General features: G+C 32.0%; 2 protein-coding genes and 1 pseudogene across 3 annotated transcripts; 2 read left to right on the plus strand and 1 right to left on the minus strand.

Moving 5' to 3' along the window:
* Nucleotides 1–9,109: 9,109 nt before the first annotated feature.
* On the plus strand, nucleotides 9,110–10,419 carry LOC129890023 (protein MIZU-KUSSEI 1). The gene has a single exon (XM_055965513.1). The coding sequence runs from the start codon at nucleotides 9,213–9,215 to the stop codon at nucleotides 10,038–10,040; it is 828 nt and encodes a 275-aa protein (XP_055821488.1). The 5' UTR covers nucleotides 9,110–9,212; the 3' UTR covers nucleotides 10,041–10,419.
* Nucleotides 10,420–11,780: 1,361 nt separating this feature from the next.
* LOC129881001 (mitogen-activated protein kinase kinase kinase 5-like) lies at nucleotides 11,781–18,059 on the minus strand. 2 transcript variants are annotated; one of them, XM_055955301.1, is made up of 11 exons: nucleotides 16,845–18,054; nucleotides 15,047–15,655; nucleotides 14,883–14,970; nucleotides 14,597–14,659; nucleotides 14,341–14,504; nucleotides 14,040–14,115; nucleotides 13,458–13,517; nucleotides 13,249–13,374; nucleotides 12,777–12,998; nucleotides 12,552–12,640; nucleotides 11,781–12,377 (listed from the first exon to the last, which is right to left on the minus strand). In XM_055955301.1, the coding sequence occupies exons 1-11, from the start codon at nucleotides 17,237–17,239 to the stop codon at nucleotides 12,209–12,211; spliced, it is 2,061 nt and encodes a 686-aa protein (XP_055811276.1). In that variant the 5' UTR covers nucleotides 17,240–18,054; the 3' UTR covers nucleotides 11,781–12,208. The 2 variants fall into 2 exon arrangements, with proteins under 2 accessions (XP_055811276.1, XP_055811285.1); XM_055955310.1 differs by having other exon boundaries at nucleotides 12,206–12,400; nucleotides 16,845–18,059.
* A 1,737-nt stretch (nucleotides 18,060–19,796) lies between these two features.
* LOC129895075 (CENP-B homolog protein 2-like) lies at nucleotides 19,797–24,708 on the plus strand (annotated as a pseudogene).
* The last annotated feature ends 1,683 nt before the right edge of the window (nucleotides 24,709–26,391 follow it).

Here is a 26,391-nt window from a genome sequence, read left to right on the forward strand (position 1 = left end):
ACTTTATTAGTATTATTAAATTACTCTCATCGTATCATGTAAACTGACATTTTAACTTTAAAAATTATTTCAAGATAATGTTATTTTAGGATAAAAGTAATTATATGAGCGACTCGCTAAATGACTTGCTTAAAAATAAATTGTGATAATCCGTCAGAATTTGTTGTTAAATCCTGGTGATTAATATAAGATAAGGTGTAAAAATTCATCAACACAACATGTTATGGCGATCACCAGGTGCCCCCCTCCCCCTCTGCCACACACACATATAACATTTTGGGTAAAAATTTAGCATTTCGTCCGGAGTTGTGGCCAAAATCATGACGATCACAATTTATTGGCGTAGAAATTTTGACAATACGTTTTTGCTTATTGATCCAAATCAAACTCCACTCCAAATTTAATATACAGTCTAATTAATGATACCGTTAAAATAATTTTAAATTGGTAAATTCAATTCAAACGTTTGAAAATCAATAGACTAACTTTATTTTCTTCTACCAACAAGTTTAATAAAATACAACGATGGTGTTCTTCAAGTTTTTTTCAACCAACTTAATCATAAATAAATAACGAGTCTTCAATTTTCTATCGCACATATAAAAACAATGGAGAAGCAGCAACAAAAAGACTAGGAGATGAAATTCCGATAAATGTATATATTTGCGCAACTTTTTTAAAATGGGTCAAAATTTAAATGATTGTCCTTCGTAAGTGAATTATCATGAATTTTTCATGTTTAAAACAGGAAAAGTTACACATTTGATCGTTTGACCAAAACTATTTACAATCACTAGCTAATATATACATATGTTATAAATTAATTTTATACACACATATATCTCAATTTTGTTTTAGATGAACGACTATTTAAGTTAATTTTCTTTCAAACAAGTCGATTTTCCTTATCCGATTAGACGTAGGAAGTGGCTAATTGGGTTTGCTCTAAATTGACACTTATGTTGGGCTGTCAAAATAAGAAGCCCAAATATTTTGCTTCCAACATGCCTGCTAATTTCAGCCCAAATACAAATTTGAATAGGCAAGTGGCAACCAACAATTATTTTTCAAAAATGATTATAATCAGATTTCTCTACAACAATATTTTATAATAATAGCATAATTCTTTTTAGAAATCAACTTTCATATTATATTATATATTTTCTATAATAGCATCTCGTTGTAACAATCAAAAAAAATATTTAAATTAATAGCATCGCTATAAAAAGGTTTGACTATACCAATCGCGTTAGCAACTAACACAATTAGCAAGTATCACTTTATATTCGTCTAGATTTGTTTAACTAGAAATATGAAAAAACTAAATTGTTGTCCTAATCCCATGCTATTTTTTTCACTTACGAAATGTTAAAAAAGAAAATAAAATTGCGTCTATTAATAATCGAGAATATTTAATTAACTTTGGAAGCTAAATTGAATATTTTAAAATTTTAATTTTAATTTAAATATATAAAAAATACTATAAGTTGCAATTTTTCTCATTTTAATATAATAAAAAAATATACTTTAAAATACAAATCCAAATTCACATAATTTAAATTTCAAAAAACAAAAAAAATCACATAATTTGAAATAAAGAAAGTACTAAATAATTGAAGTAGACAAAGAAATATCTTTTTTGTAATTTTTCTAACACCATAGTAAACTCGACGAGAAATGCATTTTTGCATCGACCCGATAAATGCATCACAACTTTACAAGTATTATATGAATTATTATTGATTAATTAATCATATGAATTGCTTTATTCATATTTTTACCTTTAAACATATTATATAGATGTATATATATTTTTTGTGGAAAGTATATTTTGTGAAATTAGTCGAGATATGTGCAAGTTAACTAGTTTGAATACTATGATTTTAAAAAAAAAAATGGGGTAGGGAGGGGGGTTGGGAAAAAAAACACCGACTAATTCTCATCCCTTTCAAACCGCCTTCAATCAAAAAATAACGGAGAAATTTAAAGAGAATAACAACACAAAAATTTAACGTGAAAACTCCCCAATTGGAGAAAAACCACGGACCACCGCAAAAAATATTCACTATATGAAAAATTGTTACAACCATATAATACACTATTTTTTCCACACACCCCAATTTCTAAAATACTATTTCAAAGATTTTCAAGAGAATTATCTCTAAACCCCTCTTCTAATATACAAGGAATTGAATATTTGGTGATATTATGTTCATGGTGGAGATGCCTATTTATAGGCAATTTAGAGGCATGATTGGTACTTATGAAGGCATTTATGCCACCATATTTGACAAAATGTGTGAAAATAATTAGCTTCTTTCTTGATTTCCACCAACCAAGTGCCCACAATTTTGACATTTTTCTTCTTTATTCAAACAAACACAACAAATCTCCACCTTCGAAAAAGAAAAAAAATATAACTCGTTGGCTTTTGCAGTTGTCCAATTACACATAACAGAATCAGTTCTTCACCTGATTCTAAATTCGGCAAATCATGCGCAGCTGTAGCCTTCACATTGTCTTCTACCGACAATCATAATTCTAATATCAAGAATTATCATACCTCCACCATAAAGAGTACATCCACCCAGATTGAAAACCAATCCAAGAATTTTCACTTCAAATCACTTCACAATTTTAAGAATTTCAATTTTGGCTCATGTCAAAAAACTTGCTAATAACTTATGATGCAATTCTCTTGTTGATTTCTCGAGAGTTCATTAGCCATCGACATCCTTTCCACTACACATCCTGCATCACCTATCAACTAATACCCATTTGTAAACTTGTGGACCAGCTACCAATTAAACATCATCTTCCATGGCAATTCTAAAGGTGGCATTTATGCCATGAAAATTTTCATCTTTCTTACAAAAGAATATCATCCCCCTCTTCTAGGAAGACAACATTGATAACATTTTCTTTAGAGCTTCCAGCCGAACTAGCCCCATTATTTGGATATTTACTCTTAACATGTCTCGGTTGACCACACAATCCAAGCAAACGACCTTCTTCCTAAAGCTTTTATTTTGCTTCCATTTTCCTTTAACAACGAAAGCTAAATTTTCTTGAGATTTTTCATCTCCATTCTTCGATCTTTTATCCTCAGAAATAAATTCGCTCGCCGCTTTCGAGAAAATCACAATTTCTTTTCCATACATTAAAATGGATTGCATGTGCCTATAGGAAGATTGAAGAGATCAGATAAATCGAAGTGCCTTGTCTTCATCATCAATTTTCACTCCAATAGATTCCAATTCAGAAACAATTTCATTCAAGACACTCAGATGATCAGAAATAGTTGTATCTTCATCCATTTGCAATTTATGAAATTGTTCCTTCAAATATAGCTTATTTGAAATACTTTTGATTTGGTACAATTCTTCAAGTTTCTCCCACAACTCCTTTGTTATAGACAATCCAATCATATTAACAAGAACATTTTTAGCTAAACACAAGTGAATTTAACTTGCCGCTTTCATGTCTAGCTCTTCCCATTCTTTATCACAAATTTAATTTTTTTTCAGTCTCCACTACTTTTAGATTTTTCTGAACTCTTGTCATCTTTTCTGCTAGTTGATCTCCCTTTCAACGCCTTATATAATACAGATTGTAATAACACATTCTTGACTTGCACTTGGCACAAGCCAAAATTAATTCTCCATCAAATTTCTCAATCTCAATTTTTGTCCCATCTTGCTTATTAGTACTAATAAATGGACAATAGCAATGAAAAGTACCTACAAAATTAGTTCCAGGAAAGAGAGGTGGATCACAACGGATACACTTAAGCACCAAGTCTTTTTTTAGCCAGAACCTCTTTAGATTCTACTTATTCTCACTATTACCAAATATATAAGTACCCTAAAGCAATTCCACTAGAATAACAAACTCTACCGGAATCCGACTCCACTTGCTATTTCACCAGAACGAAATTTCTGCTTGAAAACAATAATTCTAATTTAGATTTTTTTTGATGTGGAAGATTACACAAAGCTGCAACCACAGAGCATACTAAAAATTCAAAAGAATTATTTCACACCTAAGGCGCTGATACCACTTGTTGGGAAAAAAAGTAGCGACTAATTCCCGTCTCTTTTGGGCCGCCTTCAACCAGAAGATAACGAAGAAATTTAAAGAGTATAACAACACAAAAATTTAACGTGGAAACTCCACAATTGGAGAAAAACCACGAACCGCCCAAAAAAATATTCACTATATGAAAAATTATTACAACCATATAATACACAATATTTTCCCCACAGACCCCAAATCCTAAAATACTATTCCAGAGATCTTCAAGAGAATTATCTCTAAACATCTCCTCTAATATACAATGAATTGAATTTTTGGTGATATTGTGTAATGGTGGAGAACTGAAAATGCCTATTTATAGGCAATTTAGAAGCGTGATTGATGCTTATGAAGACATTTATGCCACCATATTTGACAAAATATATAAAAATAATTAGCTTCTTTCTTGATTTCCACCAACCAAGTGTCCATAATTTTGACATTTTTCTTCTTTATTCAAACAAATACAACAGAGGGAGAGAGGGGGCTCACTAATCATTCTAAAAGATACAAAGTAATTAGTTGGAGTTCCTTTGGAACTAAGTGCTCAAATCTCATGTCAATCAAATTAAAGTAAAGATCAGTTATATGTAACATCATTTTCATAAAGAATTGACCCCATTATTACAACAATTATATGAGTAGTCAGTTTTACAATGAAAAATTTGGTGGATCGTTCTTGTTATTTTTTTTCCTTTTTCTTTTGCTATTTGCTTTATCAATTTGGTGCCATTTGTTGATTACTTTTTAAATGCCCAAATATGAAAGTCACAAAGAATCCTCAGCGTGGCTCTTTTCCTATTGCGTATAAATATATATAAGATTTGATCTAAAAGTACTGAATTCTGTCAAATCTATAAATAAACTTTAACTCCGTCCAACCCGATTTCATGCTGTGTGCTTCAAAGCCACATTATTTGTAGTGGAAATACATATTTACTCAAAATCATGTGTGCGCCTAACCAATGTCTAGATAATATCTCTTCACACCTAAAATTTGGTCATTTATATTGTTGAAAGCGAATTCGATAGTATTTACTAGATTTTTTGTCAAATTATGTGACTTAAAGAAATTCATTTAATACATGTAAATTATTAAGGATAACTTATAGAAATTTTACTAATTAAGAACCTAATTACCTCCCTTTCCTTCACTTTTCATTATTACAAAACTTACCAGAATTTTGACTTCAAATACATGTATATCTTGAATATATAGAATCAAAATTAGGTGTAATCTGTTGTAGATACACTATAATATTGTATCCAAGTGGATTCACATGTATCCAATTCCCTCTTTTGCCTCTCTCCTATCTCGCTCGTTACTCTCCACTCTCCACTCTCGCTCACCTCTCTCCTTGTATCTGGGATACATGTATTCACATGTATCTGAGATATATAGACTATCTCGCTCGCCTCTCTCCTTCTTTTGCTTGCCTCTCTCCCTTTTTGGTTTATCTGATAGCAAAAATACATATATGTAGGTGTATCTGACTTGAAATCTGGTATGAAATTATTAATTAGTGAGACAATATGTAATTATTTCAAACTATAAGAAGAATTAATAAATATGGTAGAAATGTTTGTCTAATTAAATAGTTTTTCAATTATTAATTTAGAATCCAATTACTCAACAAATTGAAATTCCGAACTAATAAACTTTAAATCCTAAATCGATCAACGTCAAAGGTCATTTGATTTCATGGCGCAAGTTTAATCGACATGGCCACCAACTTTTTTTCTTTTCAATAGCTCCATGTGATATACGATAAGGAAGTAGGCCAGCGTTTGTCCATAATTATATTGCGATCCATTAAACTACAGAATTTGTGGCCACATTGTCAATATATATATACACACACTTTTGGTTGAGTTACCAATAAGAGAATCAATTTTTAATGGTGTCAATTTTGATATGATGTGTCTATAACATGTAATGGACCAACTATATGTAAAAGGGCCACATATATTAATATGATGATAGCAAACTGATTATAAGAGTTGTAGGAAAATGTTACATATTTTCATTCAATCTTTACCTATAGATCACATAATCGACCTGTGGAATTAAGCAATCATTTATGCTAATCGTATAAAGTTACGTTGTCTTCAAATCCTATTAGCACGTGATGTTTTGTGTATCGAGCTATCCTTTTATTAGTTTTAGGATATGCAAAAATAAAAAACCCATTAATTATCACAAGTATACCACACTTGTAAGTTGCAATTACTATTGAGATACATATATTTGAGGGAGTGATTGAAAAGGATGGTCACTTTACAAATATAAAAATATCACAATATATATTAAAGTGAGTATCAAATTGACAAGAGGGAGTATAGCAAGCAAAGTTTTGGGGATAGATGAGTTGAATCAATAGTGATAAAAAGAAAGAAAAAGAAGCATAAAGGGAAATGATGTTGATACTCCATGTGGTTATCAGAGAGGCACATGCAAAATACCACACTTAGAAGAAAAAATGAACACACTTTTTTCCATCTTTTTTTCTTGAACCCAAGAAATTAATTAATTGGTGGTCCGACCATATAATATATATGTATATCCTTATCTTATCACTTTCCAACTTCTTTTTAATTAGCAATATTTTAATTTTATTCCTCAATGAACTTGGTCACATCAAATATTTGGCTTATATCAAAGAGGGTTAGGAGGGAATAAATAGGACTTTTTCATTTCTTAATCATAATTAAAAATTTGAATTCGAGCTCTAAATATAAATTTTTTTATAAGGAATCAAAGCGTTTACGAATTTAAATAAATAATGAGAAACAAAGGGAAAAAAAACATTTAGCTAGTTTAAAGCTACGGAACGTTTTAATTTATTTATTGTTTTCAAAAGTTCAAATCTCCCTATACGTGAGTTTCATGTAATAATTATGGTTCGAATGCAAAATTTAGAATCATGATGTTTAGAATAATTCTAACACTATCATAATATGTATGTGTGTCGTCTATATTTCTCTCTCTCTATATAGAGAGAGAGTGTGTGTTCAAGACAAAAGTAATAGGTTTGCAAAGTTCATCCGATTTTTTTTTTGTCCTTGTTAATTAAGAAATGAACTCAACTCTAAAAATTAACTCACGAAGAAAAAATCTTGTCCAAGACTATATAAAGAATTCATATTTTCATCTCACAAACGATGTAGACTCCAGCCATCCTTATTATTGATACTACCATAACAGATCAAGCTAATTAAAACTAAAGAAATTCATTTGAATCTCCTTCGCAACAAATTACACTAACTTAAGGTCAAATTTTGTTGAAAGGGGGTTCAAAGTGTCGTATTTTTCCTTGGTGGACAATTAGTCCATTTCTTTGTGTTAAGTTTTCAATTTTCAAATAAAATCCTAGTATTTAAGCAGCATGATGACAACTTTTATGTGTCGGCAAATCTTTATATAACTTTATTTCTATAAAAATATAATACTCCTACAAATCTAATTTTTTAAAACAAATAATGAATAAATAAGTTCTTACTATTTGTATGTGTACTTTACTCTTTTTGTAAAACGAAATATTGAAATTTGATTAAGATGAGGACTATACTAAAATGTTTCCTCCCTTTCAATATTTTCATAACATATTTTTTTTCAACTCTTGTATCTCTTTCAAATAATTTATTGTAAAAAAATTTGCATACACTACATTTTCTCTAGACTCTACTAATAAGACTATACTAAATATGTTATTATTGATATTGCTATATATAATGTCAACAAGAATTTCTTTTATTTATTAATATCGTGTATATGTTTTTTTTTTCTTCCCCCCTATTTTGGAGGATTTATAGTGTTTCCACACTTCTCCTCCAGTGTGACTCGAACCCAGGACCTACCGATCGTGGGTGGAGCTGCTTAACCAACTGAGCAACCCTCACTTGTCTGTATATGTTCGATCACAAAATTAAATAATATTAAACTATGCACAAGATAAATAAAGACAATAAGATATTATTCCCAAATCGAATATGTAATAAGAAAATCAAAAGAACATGCATGTCCCGTAAAGTTTCAAGAGCTTCCTTTTTTCCTTTCTTTTAATCATTATTTATATTATTTGTTTCGACTTAGGTTCTGTTTATTTTCATTTAATAGAGTTATAAATTTTACACATTCATATTTCTATTTATTATTAAATTAATATTTTATAATTACTTATTTCCTTTGATTGTTTTAAATTGTGTAGTGGCATAGAGCCTTAAAACCATTAAAATGTTTATGCAATAATCATACGAAGGTAATCTTTCTTCGTGAAATCTGTTTATTATTATTGTACAATTATTACTATAAACCATTAGGACACATTCATTACTATCAATCACTACCTCAATTACCAACTATCACCATCAAGCACCCTTCATCATCAACCTTCATTGCAATACTATCACCGTCAAACAATTAATATCATCAATCACCATTCTAGCCACACTATCACCAACTTTCATCTTACAATTACTATGAACAATTACCTTCATTGATTGCCAACTATTATAGTACAACTCTCAACTCGTCGACATCACTCTATAATCACCATTTCCAACTCATCACATCCATCAATCACAATATAAATATCCATCACCTTACAACCATCAATGTTGCCGACCATCATTTACAATATCGAATAAATTAATATTTCTACAATATTTCGTGGCTATATATAGTAGGTTTTTTTTAAAAAAAATATTAATCTTTAAATAAAATAAATTATACATACTCAAAAGCTGAGATAGAAATAAATAATCTTAATTATATAGTGTTCACTTAATAAAAAACCAATATCTTAATTATTATTTATGTACATCTCAATCTTTGAAAAAAAAATGTGGCCATAACCAACTTGGAGTCATGTCATTCATTCCTCACTTTCAAAAAAAAACAAACCCCAATTGCAACCTAACCAACAATAAGCCTTTTCCTAACTTCTCTTTTATCCTCTTCTCCAAACCTCACATATTTCTTTATAAAAAGTATCATACCATTTTTCGATTTGTGTGTGTCATTCTTAGGCAAATGCCATTCTATCTTAGGGACCACATATTAATTCCTTTATAAATAACAAAATACATCAAGATTATTGATCTCTCTAGCTCTCATTTTCCCCTCATTCAACAAAAAAATGGCCTTTAGATTCAAGAACCAAAACCCTAAACCATCTTCTATATACTCTAGCAGCCCATTCAACCAAATTGAAACCCCTCCTTTATTATCACTCCTCCAACGTACCACAAATCATCATCACAATTGTACAACAACAACGAAAACGACGACCACTACTAATGCTACTAACACAAACACCAAAAAATCAAGAAAATCTTCTAGTAGTACTAGTGGTGGCATTCTTAAAATGTTCAAACTCCTTCCTATGTTAACAACCGGTTGCAAAATGGTTGCTTTATTAGGTGGTCGTCCAAGAAATAAACCAATGTTAACTGATAAAGCCACAACAATTACATTATTTGGTTACAAAAAAGGTAGAGTTAGTCTAGCTATTCAAGAAGATCCTCATAGACCTCCGATTTTCGTTATCGAGCTACCGATGGTTACCGGGGTTTTTCATAAAGAAATGGCATCAGATATCGTAAGATTGGCATTAGAGAGTGAAACGAAGACACATAAAAAGAAAGTTCTTGAGGAATTTGTATGGGGTGTTTATTGTAATGGAAGGAAATTTGGTTATTCAATAAGGAGGACTAATAAAAATATGAGTGATGATGAAGCTCATGTTATGCAATTATTAAGAGGTGTTTCAATGGGTGTTGGAGTTCTTCCTTGTCCACTATTACAACATGATAACAATAATCAAAGTGTTGATGGGGAAATAACTTATATGAGGGCAAGATTTGATAGGGTGGTTGGATCAAAAGATTCAGAAGCATTTTATATGATTAATCCTGATGGTGCATCTGGTCAAGAATTGAGTATTTTCTTCGTAAGACTTCACTGATTAGAAGTTTCGAGTTTGATTCAAGAAAAGGAAAAATCTTATATGGTAACCATATAGGGAATATTTTACTTTTCGTGTCCGAATTTCTTATTGTAGTTCTTGATTGGTGATTTTTTTTTTAATTATATGGACTTGGGTATAGTAATTGGTTCCTCACTTCATGACTAAGTTTTTGGAGTTAAAGTTAGAGTACTTAATATCGATTTCTTTCCTATAGTGCTATCAGAGACATGCCCTATTTCAATTTGTTGATTTATCCGCTGTTGGGCCGTCCACCATATTAATTATGTTGTCTACACTCCAATTAGTTGGGGTGTACGAGGATGTCAGAATTTCCCATATTTGTTTTTAATCGGTGATTCGATTATTTCGTTAATGATCTTGGGCACTTTTCACTTACTAGTTTTTAAAGTTGAGTTATGTAAATGTCTATCGGTACTTATCCAATACAGTCCAAATTAATCGAGGCATAAAGGGAAAGATAAAAATTATTTTTTCCCTTCATTTTGTTTCTAGAGTAGTTACTGGATAGTGGATACCATTTTTTTTTTTATATATATATAAGATGACAAATATCGTTTATAAAAATCTTGCCTCCGCCACTATTACAAGGACTCAGTTCCACAAACATGAGCAACCGCCTGTAGGGATGGCAATGGGGCGGGCGGGGGAGGGGGGGTTAGAGTTATGCGGGGTGGATTGAAGTAATAATTATCAAAATTAATGCGGGGTGGGTTGCAAGTTTATGTGAGTTTAAGATATCAAATAAGAATCTGAAGAAAATTAAATCTTTGTAATTAGTAAAAATCAAAGATATAAATTTTTTATATTAAACTTTGACTTTAATTTCAACTTTTCTTTTAAAAAAAATTTAAACTAGACAAATATTAATTAGAGTTAATTTGCCATTAAAAAATAATTGTTGAAATATCAACTAGAAACAATTAATTAGCCATTGTCATCCCTAACCGCCTGAATTTTTGTTTTTGGTTTTGTTTTTATGTTTTGTTTTATTTTGTTTGTCTTTTTTTTTTGTTCTTAATTATTTTCCTCTGCATGCATTACTTGCCCAAAATTACCAATGAATTAATCTTGTAAATTTGAACAATCGCAAACATCTTTATTGATTATTAATTTAATACCGGCCAAGGTGCTTATAATATTAGTTACTCTCACAAGCAACAAAACAAAAGGTTGAAGGCTTCATCACTTGCAAGAAAATTTTGAACTTTTACAAATTTATGACCACCAAATCCTATTAGTTTTTTTCTCTTTGTGTATGCGTCTTCAAAGCTATGAGTAGATATATTTAAATCGGCTCGTAAATGCATAAAGGCACTAAGTCAGGTTGGCGCCATCACTATGTCATCTCCATACTCATATCACTGAACTATTGATTTTGATATCAGTTATTGGGCTAGAAACAACCCAAAGCTACTCTTAACATAGCGTGAGGCCTTTTGGAGAAAATTATGTGGCTTGACTTAAAGTGGACAATATCACTATTGGTTTTGATATCAGTTTGTTGGGTTAAAATAATTCAAAGCTACTCAACATGACGTGAGACCTTCTAGAGAAAATCGTGCAGCTTGACTAAAAGTGGACAATATCACATCAAGTCAAGTGTATCTTTTGGTTCCACATCATTCAAAAACTTATTCAGATCAAAATCAAATAAAAAAATGAAACAAGACTCTACTAAGCATGGAACAAATAAAGATCTGTACTAAGTTGCAATACTAACAGTAAATTTCATCATGATTTTATTTCCAGTCTATAAAAGCCTTTAATAGCTCAAAAAACATCAATTTTACAAACGGTATAGTCAATATACACAGGATCCATTTCATAATACTGCAACTAATATGTGCCCTTTTGTCTCTAACTAATGTAATATGTATAAAAGTGACACCCCAATTTAAGATAAGAAGCCCCACATCGACAAAAATACAGGAGAGATGTTGGGTATATAAGTAAGCAGACCTACACACTAGTGATGCGTTTAAAGCCATGCGGATCTAGGTCCAGAGAGGACAATATCACTAGCGGGCTGACCGTTACAAAAAGCTCATGTATGTTTTTCCCTTGCTTTATCTCTTATACACAAGTTATATGTACAAACGTTCACTTATATTTTCCTGCTGTTGAAAACATAAGCACTTCTGTTTTCAGTTCCAAGTAAAAAAATTACTATTTGAGGAATTGGCTGCTGCAAATGTACTAGGATTCAGCTCCGGGGAAGAAATACAAGGAAGTATTTCGAGTGTAGAACGGGGAGAGTGGTGAGAAGCTGCTCCATAATCGCACGTTACAGAATGGGGTTGGTGGCTTGTTTCACTGAAACAGAAACACAAAGTCCCCTTTGTTGCATAAGAATAAGCATAGTGGTCAATGGCTAACTCAAAACCAATTAATTGGAACGATCGATGATTTTATTGAACATGGAGTATTCTTGACATAAACCAAACATTTACGAAAGAAAAGGAATAGGGCTCGAAAAATCACTAGTACCCGTTACATGGAGATTTTGTGTGCCTAGACGATATTCCTGGTGAAAGTAGATTCAATTCCAAGTTATGGTTTGTCAGGTCATTTGGACTCTGCAAAATGTCGTAAAAAAGGTAATGAGTTGAAAGTTGAAACAACTCGAGTATCAAAATTTAAGTTAACAGAACAGAGAAACATAAGAGAAATCTATAGCATTATGTTAAGCATTAATCAGCTCGTAGTACTCACGTGTAATTTCATCCGCGAAAAGACTTCGGAGTAACCTGAAATAGTAGCACTATGTTCACGCAAATTAGTATTACTTAAGAAAGGATGTTCAAGTAGCATCAAAGCTGTTGGCCTATCTGCAGGTTTCCTCTGAAAGCAGCACCGGAGGAAATCCTTTCCTTCCGAAGACAACGTTTCTGGTACAGGTGGTGATTTGTTTAGTGCACTGAACATAGCTTTCACCTAAAAAGATGAAAGACGCGATTGTTTACACAACACAATTGGACTAACCAAAAAATTGGCCAAGATTTTGTCTTGCTTGTGCCTTCAAAGCTATGTTGGTCGGACTCTTCAAAAACAGCACGGGGTGCGTGACGTATCCTCCAAAAATAGTGCATTAACATTTTTGGAGAGTCCGAGTAACATAGCTTATTAGGCTTTGATGCTAGTACGAAGCAACATAATGGGCTCAAAGTTTATTAACACGGCTTACCCCATCTAATCCACTCCAAGGGGGCTGTCCAGTAAACATTTCAATTACAGTACAACCTAGACTCCATATATCAATAGCACAGGCAAGCTCTGGATTGGCATCTTTCCGTAACATAGCCTGCATTACCTGCACGAGACGAAAAAGAAGTAAACCTTAAGAACACACAAAAGAAAATAGCTAGCCAGTATTAGAAAGTAGCTTCAGAATACCTCTGGAGCCATCCAGTGTGGACTCCCTTTCAGAGATAGATCAGTTGCATGGACCGATAGCTGAAAAAAGGGAAGCAGAATCATGTTAGTTACTGTGGTAATGCTAGATGAGAAAAAGTAATGCTGTATCAAGTTTAAACTTCATTCTACATGAGAAATGAAATTGGCCGAGGACAACAGAATTGAACAATTGCATCAAGTAACGTATTCAGTCACACATCTTAGTTTCCCCCTCTTTTACAGTTCACTTCTGTCATAAGGGAAAGGAAGGAGGTAAAGCACTTCGTGATCATGGATATCGAGACATGCTAAGATTACTCTATTTCAATGCTTGTATTACTTTGGAGTAGAAAAAGGTTTTTGCTTCTTTTTTTTTCATTTCCTAGTAGCAATTATGCCTCATCCAAAATGATTAATGCTGGAGAGAGGGAAAGCATTCAAAACTGGCAACCTTAATAGCTGAAACATATAACTCATTTCATACTACATGGAGTAAAACGCAAGAGAACTCAAAAACACTACAAAAAAAGTAACGAAAGAGATTAGCATATTCTATTAAGCTTTAGAAATTTCCGAGCATACATGTTTTGCTAATCCAAAATCTGCAAGCTTGACAATTCCCGAGGCATCAACAAGCAAATTTGCCCCCTTAATGTCCCTATTCAGCGAAACCATCCCAACCATAAGAGTTAGAGTCGTATCAGCAAACCAGATAAAATATTTTCAGTCAGCAATATAATTTAATGAACTTCCTCAATCATATCCTAAAGACAAACAAAAATTGAGAGAAACAGAATCGTCGATTTATAGAGTTTAGTAGCCTTTAAATGTTTCAGTATATATCAACTAATGCTATCACCTTCCTTATAACAGGCAATTTTACCTGTGTATTGTCTTAGTGCTATGCAAGTAAGCCAGCCCTGACACAACATGTCTTGTAAAATTTCGAACTATTGACTCTGTCATAGCTCCCCCATGATCTCGGACGAACTTATTAATTGATCCTGGATGAACATATTCCAGATATATGCAAAAACTATCTTCCATCTAAACAGCCAATAGCACTTTATCCATTAAAATGTTCGAAAAGAGATGATCAAATAGTTGGTATAAGATGGTACGAAAGAAGATCTTCTTACTATTTCACTGCCATAATATTGAACAATATTTTGGTGCTTCAGCTGTCGGAGAACTCTTATTTCCTAAAGACAAAAGAAAATTTTAAAAAAGTATATTAACTAAATATATTTCCATATAGTCTATCATATAGCATTAACTGATGAAAAACACTTAATAGCATTTGTTGTTTACATACAAAATTTCAATGTATATTAACTAGATATATTTCTCGCCATGTATCTCGTAATTTACACTGTAAGGACTAATTTTAAGATTGTATCCTATAAGCTGGACATTGGGACTAACCTGTTCTAGCTGCTTTATACATTCGGCAGATGTAGGATGATCTGGATTGAGATCAACTTCTTTCATTGCACACAAAGCACCAGTTTCACTATAAGAGGAGAAAAGAAAGTGTTACATCGACAGCTAAAGTAGGAACTACCAAAAATGCCAACTTTAATACATACCGGTTAGTAGCTTCATATACACTTCCATAGGTACCACGGCCTAAAAGTTTCCCCTTTTGCCATTGACCTTTTACATATGGTATATCTGGTTTATCCGTATTATTATGGGTGGCAGGTAACTGTGGCTGTTGTGAAACTCCGGGTGGAAGGGGTAGAGGGTGCACATTATTGCCTTCAGGCCAATGCACGGGACTTTCCGGGAGTGATTTGTGATGTGAATGCACAGCAACATTTTGGTGATTCCAAGTTCTGTTTACTGGATTTCGTCGAGTTGGGCTACTAAGGGGAGAATGATCAGCACTTTGTGTAACCCTTGCAGTCAAAAGTTGGGCAGAATAACCTGCCCATCTATCCGAAGAAGCGCCTGGAGGTGATGATGCCTGATGAAATGTAGGATGGAAAAGGTCTACTGTCCTATATCGTTTCGGGCTAAGATTTGGACTTGTAAAACCACTGCCTGGAGCACTTCTAGCTGGGACATTAAGCCTGAAATTCTCTTCAACACCTTCAGAATTCTGATCCTGACTAAAACGCCGACGGCGATAGGTTGGAGTAGATGATCTATGCACAGGATTTGTCATCCTCACTGGAGCTTGATGAGAAGGATCCCTGCAACACGCCATATATTTGAACTTTGACATATTGCTAATTGGATTGTTTGACAAAAATATCATCTCCAAGTAAAGCGTTTCTATCTAAACACAGAATCAGCAGCCCCCATGACATATACCTTTTGTTTTTGCATTTCCACGAGGAGTGGGTATTTATCATTTCTGATAAATTGTTCTTCCAAGAGAGGTCAGGCACAAGGGATCAAGAATTCTATTAATCGATTAGACAGAAAACACCAAACCAATGCCTTTGAATCAGGTAGACCATTTACTTCCCATCATAACTACTGTTTTCAATGTCATATTAGCATCAACAACCTTCATTGTGATAAATCTTTAAGTTGTGAATTACCTCCAAAAATATGAAAATTTGGTGGATGAACAGATTCAAACCAACCAATTACCTACAACACGTCTTCTGGATATAGCAAGGATAAAGTGAAAAGGAAAAAGAAGCTTTTGAACTCTACCAACACGAGTTTCACATAGCTAATTTTAAGTCCAGATAAAAGAGGATGATGATTATGATGAATTGATGTTGGTGCAAACTTGTTAAAATATGATAGTCCTCTAAACATCGGAAACATCTCAGTTTTGTTACCATACATTAATTAAAAGTACTAGAAACAAAAAACAAAAAAAATGGGTTCGAGTAGAATGAAATGTACATACAACATTTAGAGGTGTTTGTGTAGGCATATAAGTTGATCACATCAGCTAATGAGTACTTTTTGGCTTATATATGCTTGGTAAGCACCAAACACACTTGCAAGTCAAGTACTTACTAACGAAAACCAGTCGAAAATCATTAGTTGGTCACCTCCAACTTATAATCACTTTTGATTTGCCTAAAAATTTTATTATTTTATCTCAAGTATCTTTTGTAATCTCTGAAATACCCTCTTCAAGACAGAACAACTAACTCCCACTCCATTCTATTTATGTTGTTTGTCTTTATCATTGTATAGATACTTTTTATTTCATATTATTTGTAAGTAGTTTTAGTCATTTTAGCAACAAAGTCATTCATCAAAACACATCAACTATTCACTATCAGTTTCAACACTTCTATCCAAACACGTAACAACTTATAAATATGTTTCATTATATAGTGTTTATCATCTAAGTTAGGATGCAGCCAGATAATTAATGATCAAAATAGTGATCATGAAATCAAAACAACAGACCTTATAACAGCAGCATTTGAAGCATCCCATTGGAGTACTCTGGTTTGACAATTAGTATCACTACTACTTTGTTTTGGCACAGAATTGATCTCAGGTAATGGCAAAGGCTGAGGCTCAGCGGATTTAGACCAGTGACAACGCTGCTGACACCGAGCTGATTGTGAACCTGATGATCCTGAATTCTTATAGGAATTAGGAGAAACTGGCATAGATTGAGAGCCAAAATTATTTGGCTGCTGCAAATCAATCTCATCATCACCAACATGTCTCAATTTACGTAGGCGTGTAAGCCGCCTTCCTCCTCCACCTCCATAAGTTTTATGAGACTCATGAGAAGGTGAAGTAGAGGCAGAGGAACTTGACAACAATGACAATGCTTTCCTTATAAATGGCATGTCAATTATTGATACGTGAATTCAGGATTTAGAGTCGGTGGATTCAGAACGAGGATCAATATATATGTACTTAAGGATCAAACAAAAATTAGAACAATATAATATGATTCTATTACTAAAAACATGTCATGGGGACCAAAAATTTGTGAGAAAAAAAATAATAATCTAAAAATTGGATTTAGGCTATTGAAATTCCTCAAGAATATGATGGGGGCTAAAGGGTAGTAAGCTTCTATTAGTACTAAAAACATGTCATGGTGACAAAAATTGAGCAAAAAAAATTCAAGAATTGCTTGTGGGGTTGTGGGATTGAAACTCCTCAAGAATGGACGATGGGGTTGAAGAAATTAAAACACTATGCTTCTATGAGTACTAAAAAAAACATGTCATGGTGACAAAAAATGAGGTTTTTTTCCCCAAGAATTGCTTGTGGGGTTGTGGGATTGAAACTCCTCAAGAATGGACGATGGGGTTGAAGAAATTAAAACACTATGCTTCTATGAGTACTAAAAAAACATGTCATGGTGACAAAAAATGAGATTTTTTTTTTCAAGAATTGCTTGTGGGGTTGTGGGATTTAACTATTTAGGGTATTGAAACACCTCAAAAATAGATGATGGGTCTATTAGTACTAAAAAAACATGTCATAGTGACAAAAATTGAGCAAAAAAATTTCAAGAATTGCTTATGGGGTTGTGGGATTTTAGCCTTTAGGACATGGAAACTCTTCAAGAAAGGATGATGGGGATTAAGGGTAGTTGGTTTTATTCCTTTTTTTTTCCTTTTTATTGTCAAATGTTTGAATATCTAAGTACACTTTTTACTTTCTATGTGAAATTGGAAGTCAGAAACACGATACCTTATTTTGTTTCTTTCTGGTGTAAAGTCAATTTGTCAGTATACATGTGTGAACATCCTTAAAAAAAAGAGACAAAATTTTCCATCCTTTACTATGTCAAGGTTGACAATTGACAAGAACTGAACACCGTGTGAAAATAGAAAAACAAAAATCACACGTACTATAAAACGACGCCATGCCAGTGAGGTCAGCCAGTCACAAGAGTCACAGGGCATGGTGGAGTGGTAAATATTTTTTTTTTATTTTTAATTAAAAATTTTGAATTTGATTTCGTCTGAGTATAGATTGTCTTTTTGTCACTTCTACATATTCCAATTTAATCGTGCTTCAATGCGTGTACTTAAGTCATTTTTTTTTTCTAAAAAATAATAATAATTGAATAGTCCAACCATATTGTACGGATTTTTCTAATTTTTTGAAGAATTTGTCTAATGATGTGAGATATATATATATATATATTTTTTGGTTAAGAGAACAAGTTGGAGCTGGTTAGCTTAAACAATTTAATTAACTAGTTTCTCAGTCCAATCATGTGGCACACGACTTAGTAAAATAATATTAATATTATTAAAATAAAGATATGAATAAATAATTATACATGAAAGAATAAAATATAAATTCTTGAAAATGATCATGAAATAGCTAGGAAATTTGTTTGAGCTTCGTGGTCATAAGATATTGAAGTTGAAGAGGAGTGACTTATGCAAATAGAATATTTTAAAATAAAACAAATCATTCCGTATGAATTGATCATAAGAATTTTCTTTATTTTTAGAATTCAAACTTGAGACCTTAAATAAAAAGAATTCCATTTATCCTAATAGTACCTTCAATTATATTTCTTGCTATACTCTTCATGAATTCAGGTTGTTTGGGAATTGTTCTACAAGACATAAAAAAAGTAATGTAGTTAAATTTTTTATTATTATTATTATTTGAAAATTTTACATCATTCAAGTTTAGATATCAACTTCCACACGTAAACACACACGATTCATCACAGGTCAAGAAGTCAAAAATCATACACATTTAATAAGTTCAAGCCTAACTTAAATTTACATGTTAAAATTGAGTCAAACATGATCATATTATAGATGATTTTTCTTGCCCTTCACTTTATTTCATGCTGGGAAGCTTCTTAATTCTTGCTAGGCAATTGTCAGCATGCTTTGTTGTTGGAAAATATTGTGCTTTGCTCTCTGGATTAATCCTCTCAATCCTGCAAACAACAAATTGATCGGACTTGTTCCAATTGAGACTGATAAAGTGTTCTAATATTGGATGGTCTGTTTTGATTGAACATCTAACAGATGATAACATATTTTTATTTAACATTTCCAAGTCAAGTTTTAGAAAGAAAAAAATGTTGTGTGTGTTCTTAAGCAGAGAAAAGTTAACGACTTCATAAGTTACTTTCTTTATTATACATATCAGGCTCAATAAGCAGTACTACTCCATGTTTGTTCCAATCGAAACTGAAGTATATAATTACATAAGCTACTATATGTTATGTGATTAACTTAACTATCTAACAAATATTTGAGAACATCTGGAAAAAATATTCTCCAAAAAGTTAATCGAAAGTGTCTAATAAGAGAACTTAATGTATTCATATGCTCAATTAAAATGTGTCTAAATAAAATTTATTAATAGACTTAATTTATATTGATCAATATTCTAATGTAAATGTGATTAAATATGGAAAATTTACCCATAGTTGAGAAGAAAATAATGGAGCAGAACAGTAATTTCAAGCTTGGCCAAGTCTGCTCCAGGGAACATCCTACGTCCAATTCCAAAGGGAGAAAATACCCTAGTCTTGGGTACATGATTCTGCAATTTTCATGCAATTATTACCCATCAAGAGTTTAATAATTACTCATGAAATAGTTATATACCAACAACAATGATTGTGATGAGATAAATATGATTTCTCTATTCTAAAAATCGTAAAAATAGCGTCTATTGACCATGTTTTGCTCTTGTCATTGAAAAATAAGCACGGAAAGTTCAAATTCACATTTGAAATTCCATGACATAAAGGGGTCGGAAGGATAGTATCAGTTATGAGTTTGAACGAACCCATGAACTTTTGTTTAGACGATCCGGTATTTGTATTAAGAAATTAATTAAATATGTATAAATATTTAGTTTTATATGAACTCGGTAACTATGACAACTATGGATTCAATAAACGTTCAGAACCCATAAACGTAACTCTGCATGACAATGTCTTGAAGTTTCATATGTGGAATTTGAAACTCCATGACAACATATGTTTTTAAAAAAATTACTACGGTAAAAAAGTGATTATTTGTGAATTTCTAACCACAAGACCTGGGAATGAGAAAAAACCCGACACAATATGATTTTCATAAATTTTATATGATACAAATATTTAAATTAATCAGGATTTCAATACGAATACCGCAATTTCTATTGCATCAACGATGGAAATGGAGAGCAGGCTCGGAATATGTACTCACATCCATCTTGAGGGGTTGAAATCCTCAGGTTTGGATAGTTGGTAGAATCCATGTGTACATGCCTTGTCCACGTTAGTACCCTCCATCCTTTAGGTATAGTATACCCTACATGTAACGACCCGTTAGGTAATTTCAAAAAAAAAACAAACTAGCCCTTTCTTTTTCATAAAAGACCATTTTCGTATATTTAAGTTGAAAATTTTGGACCTTTAGGTAACTTTGGTTAATTAGTTGAGGGGTAACTTTAGGTAACTAATCTAATTGATGGACTAAATTATTAATTTAGTTAATATATTATACCATTTATCCCATATTTATGAAAGTTAATTTGTGGTAAACGGAGGTTACAATATTATTTTCATACTCACGGCGCCGTAGCAGAGCTCTCTCGACAACAGGTTCTCCTTTACATAATTTATTCCTATGATTTATCAATACCAACGAGAGGGTGATTGGAAGTTAGGTTGTGGGAGTCGTGTGCCTTGTTTATTCTTTCAAGTGTCTTTAAAAGTTAATAGGAATTTGGATAAGAATGATTGTCATATGTGATAACATTGTTTATGGTCATTAATCAAGGAAACAATACTGATTGTAGCGCATGCCTGCAATGGTATTAATTTTCGTGCTAAAGGTTTTGTACATTAGTTCATAGTAGTAGTTTCAGTTTTAAATTTTTGTTCTTCTAATTATCACATTATAATTCAAGTTTTAATATGTTGAGATAAGTAATTAAATAGTAGGTGTATTGTACTATATGAATACCATTAAATTTATGTTATTGGAGGAACTAGGACTTAACCCTAGGCTTGAGATTTAGGGAATGAAGTATAGATTTGGATGAGTTTTTGGTACTAGGCTAGACATATAGTAATATAGGTGTTGTTAGTTTTGAAACCTTATTGTAATTATCTATTTGACTAGATTACATTGATTTGGAAGTTTAACGAAAAGGGAAGACCCAAGTCTCGGAGTGATTTCTTGATTAATTAAGGCAAGTGAATTTCTAAACCTCAGTTTAAGCTTATAGATGCTTGTATTTCCGTGTCATATATACTAGGGAGTAATGAAAATTGGACTGGGTTATTGACTGTATGATTGACCTTAAAAAAATGGAGATGAGGGTATAAAATGGTGATCTAATAACATGTATTGGTGGAATTGATATGTTGTGATTTTGGACATGTGAAATGACTATGTTGATGTGAGATATGAAAAATTATTGTGGTTGTCATGTTATTATCGTGAATTATATGAACATGAATTGATTGCACTGGTTCTGACATATTGTGTTGATACTGAAAATGATATGAAACAAAAGGGGTCGGGCCACACGCTCCGTGGCAGGTAATATGAACAAAGGGGTCGGGCCACACACTCCGTGGCAGGTATTATGAAATAAAGGGGTCGGGCCACACGCTCCGTGGCAAGATATATATATTGAGGGGATGGGCCACACGCTCTGTGGTAGGTTACATGGACAGAAATGTCCCCCATGGGTTCCGGACTGTGATTCAGCGGATGTGTACCGATAGGACAGACATGCATCATTTCATTGCATTGCATTGCACCTTTCTGATTATTTGTGAATTTGTGTTTACCCCTACATTGCTATGTATATGTTGACTTGACTTGATATGATTCACTGATGAGATTATTGATGAGTATTCGTGGACTATATTGTTGCTGTTATTGTACAAGTGTAGAGTTGGGCTGGTTTTATGCAGGTTGTAGTTAAGGAGGTTCGGTTGGAAGAAAGGAGTACTTGTATCTATTAAGTTTGGCTTAGTTTTAGTTATCCACTTGCTGAGTACCGTGTTGTTTGGTACTCACCCCTTGCTTCCACACTTGTGTAGGTTGTGAGCACAGGTCTGCTTGATCTCCTACAGTTTACTACCGCTTCTGAGGATATTATCATTCCGAGTGTCGAGGTAGCTGTTACATCTATCTAGCGGACACCTCTTGCTCGTTTCTTATGTTTTAGTCCTATTCTAGAGACAAAGACATTGTGACTGTATTTCTTTTCGTACTTCGATAATAAATTAGTGGCTTGTACACGTGACAACCAATCTTAGGGGATGTTGAGTTTCTTTTACGTATTTTCGCTTAAGTTAAATTTTGATTCTTATCTCAATTACTTCCACATTTAATTTCCATTGAGTTTTAGGCTGACTTGTCTCGGTGGGTTGAGATGAGTGCCATCACACCCGAATTTGGGTCGTGACACTACAACATTAGTAAAAAACAATTATCATGTAAATTAATTAAATTAGAAATTATTATGTACTAATTAAAAACAAGAAATTAATTAATTAAAAGAGGTACATAAACTACTAACCAATCATGTTAATAGTTGCTATAGCTTCTCTATGAAGTGGTGATGATGGATTAACAAGCCCTAGTGTTTCATCAATCACCTAATTAACAGTCACAATTAGTGAAGTTTCATTAATTAGAATTTGTCAATAATAATAATAATAATCTAAAAGAGAACAAACAATTTTATATTTAACTTACCATGGAAAAAGTTTTTTTAAAAATAAATAATTTTGCTTACCTTGGACAAGTACAGTAAAACCTCTATAAATGCATATGTTTGGGACCGGAAAAAATATTCATTTATCGAGATTATTAGTTTATTGATACATGCATATATCAATAAATAAATATTTATTATTTTAGAGAATATTTTACAGTATGTGCCATAAGAAAGAAAAAAAATATTTGAATTAAAAATTTCGAAAGTTTAAATCTAGGAAACTAAAAAGTGTAGTTTTTGCATATTTATTATTTAAATCTAGGAAAGTTAAACGAATTTAGTAAAGTTTAATGTTTCTAATTGTATTCATGTATATAGAATATGAAGAGATTGTATACTAACTATAAAAGGAAAAAGCTAGATGTTTAAAAATCATAATCCAAGTATAATGTCTTCTCATCATTTGAAAGACGTACAAAAATCATATTTAACCAATAAATAAGAAACGCAATATGTGAGCATAAGAAAGAGAATCCAACTATTAGCCAAAAAGATTTGGAAGCATGGGTGAAACAAAAGTTTGATTTGATTATTAGACAATCAATAATATCGCACACTCTCAAAAGGTCAGCAGAGTATTTGTCAAATGAGATAAAAAATAGTGATGCTAAGAGGCATAAACTGGCAAAATATCCTAATTTAGACAAAGTTTTTTATGAGTGGTTTCTTCAAATGCAAGAGAAAGTGAACATGTCAGGGGAAATTATCCAAGGAAAAGCAAAAGATCTTTTCCTGAAAATGTGTGGTGAAACTAATCCAGAATTCAGCTTCTCTTCTGATTGGTTAGAACATTTCAAGTCAAGATACGGAATCAAGTTTTACAGACGTTTTGGTGAATGTGGTTCAGTTATCATGGAGAACATTGAAAACGAATTGCCTAGCATACGATCAAAACTAGATCAGTTTGAATTGAAGGATATTTATAATATGGATGAAACTGGACTATTTTACCGATTGGAAGCTGACCATTCACTTGCTACCAAGCAGCTTGAAGGTTGCTAAAAAGACAAAGAGAGAATTACTTTTACTCTCTGTTGCAATGGTGATGGATCTGACAAAGTATCATTGTGGATTATTGGTAAGTTTGCAAATCCTAGTTGCTTTAAAAATGTGAACATGAACAATCTTATTTACATGTATAGATCCAACAAGAAAGCTTGGATGACTGGCTTGCTTTTCCAAGAATATGTTGGTTGGTTTGATAAGAGAATGAATGGCAGGAAGATTTTGTTAATAGTAGACAATTGCCCAACTCATCCAAAGATAGTTGAAGGCCTAAGAAATGTAGAGTTGTTTTTCTTACCTCCTAACACAACGTCTAAGATCCAACCATGTGATGCTGGTATTATTTGAGCATTCAAATCTCATTATCGTCGTCGTCTTTATTTCAAATCCTACAAGGCCTTGAGGTTGAAGCACTAAATAGTGAAAAATTAATATTTTGAATGCTATTAATTTTACTAACTTGGCTTGAAATTTTGATGTGAAAGAAATAACAATTGCAAATTATTTTCGGCATTGCAAGATCCGGTCGGAAGAAAAAAATATTTTCGAACGACAAGTTGGTGAATTAGATGAAGGTGGTTAGTGAATTAGATGAAGGTATCCAAGAATTAAATGATGTCATCTCTAATTTAGCATATGGATGTTGAACATCTTTTGAACTACCTAACGAGATTGATACAGTTATGGAATCACCTATAGAGGAAGAGATTATTCATTCTGTAATGAATAATGATGATGAGAATGATCCTGAACAAGATGATAGTAGCATTGTAACACATGTATCGTCAAATGAGACATTTCAAGTAATGACTACATTGTTAAACTATTTGGTATAACACGAACAAAATATTTCAGAAATTATTTCGCTCTTCAAAAAGTTAGGAATGAGATTAATTTTGATTTTGGTGGAAAGAAAAAACAATCAACTGTAGAATCATATTTTAAAAAGAAATAGTTATTGGTCTAGTATTATTGACTGATTAAATATATATAAATTCTTGATATATTCTAGTAATTATTACTTTATATTTTTTTGGGCCTTTAATACTTTATTTTTAATTATTATCTAATGCATTTAGCGAGAATATTACTTTAATATAACTGACTGGCCCAAATCAAAACCGAAGAAAAATATTCATTTAGCGAGATTATTACTTTATCGAGGTTTTACTGTGTTTCATTTCTCTAATCTCATTACTGCTTAGCCCTTTTACAGACGATGGTCTTCGCTTAACGATATCTTCTTGTTCATCCTGGACACGAGAGATAAAATTAGTTCATAAAAATATAATTTATTTGAATTATTTAAATTTGATCAGGTTATTATTAACTCAATTCATTTTAACTCTTCGATATAGCCATTTAATAGTAAGGTTGATTTGGCTAAATTTGTGCCAAAGTTGACTCATGAAAACTTTACCAAAATATTATTGTTTTTGAAAAAATTATTTTTATTTGATATGTTATACAGTTAGAAAAAAAAGGTAGTTAAATGTAAATTCTAAGAAAACAAACAAATCAAAACTTTGTAAGAGTTGCACATATTGGGCTATGACATATTGTTTAGTCTATCTTGACTCAATTTATTTCAGTTCGAATAATTTTTGGATGTATTAATGACTTATTTATTTACTAATTCAGTCCATTTTGATAATTGAGTTACACAATTGTCCTCTTTTAGGCCATCATTTAAATATTGTCCCTATTTTAAAAAGTTATGCAAATATATATAGCCCTTGATGAAATTGACAAAACATCAAACTATCTTTTGTCGTTTACAAAATTTTAGATTGAGATATAGATTTTTCTAATAGGATTTTTCGTTTAGATCATGGTCTAAAAGCTTATGTAACAATTTTTTTTTTTTAAAAAAAGAGCATCTACTAAACAATTGTCATAAAAATAAACAATCATTGATTATTTTTTTGGCATTTTAATCTGTTTAAATTCAACCCAACTCATCCATAGCACGTCTGACCAATGCCATTCAAAGATAACCTTTAACATTCTAACCAATATAAGAGTTTTTAAAAAATTAATACATAAACAGAGACACATTTATACACTTCAATTCGTCTCCACTGTGTCTGTTGAATAGTCCAACTCGGATGTACACGAGACAGAGTGGAGATGAGTTAGAATATTTAGTTGTCAGTTGAGACGAAGTTAAAATGTCTAAATGTGCACTCAAAATTAAAGTATTTATTTACCAATTAATAAATGTATATTTATATATTATGTCAAAAACACACAACAAAAAATGCTC

This window comes from Solanum dulcamara, chromosome 1 (genome assembly GCF_947179165.1).
Source record: "Solanum dulcamara chromosome 1, daSolDulc1.2, whole genome shotgun sequence".
NCBI lineage: Eukaryota > Viridiplantae > Streptophyta > Magnoliopsida > Solanales > Solanaceae > Solanum > Solanum dulcamara.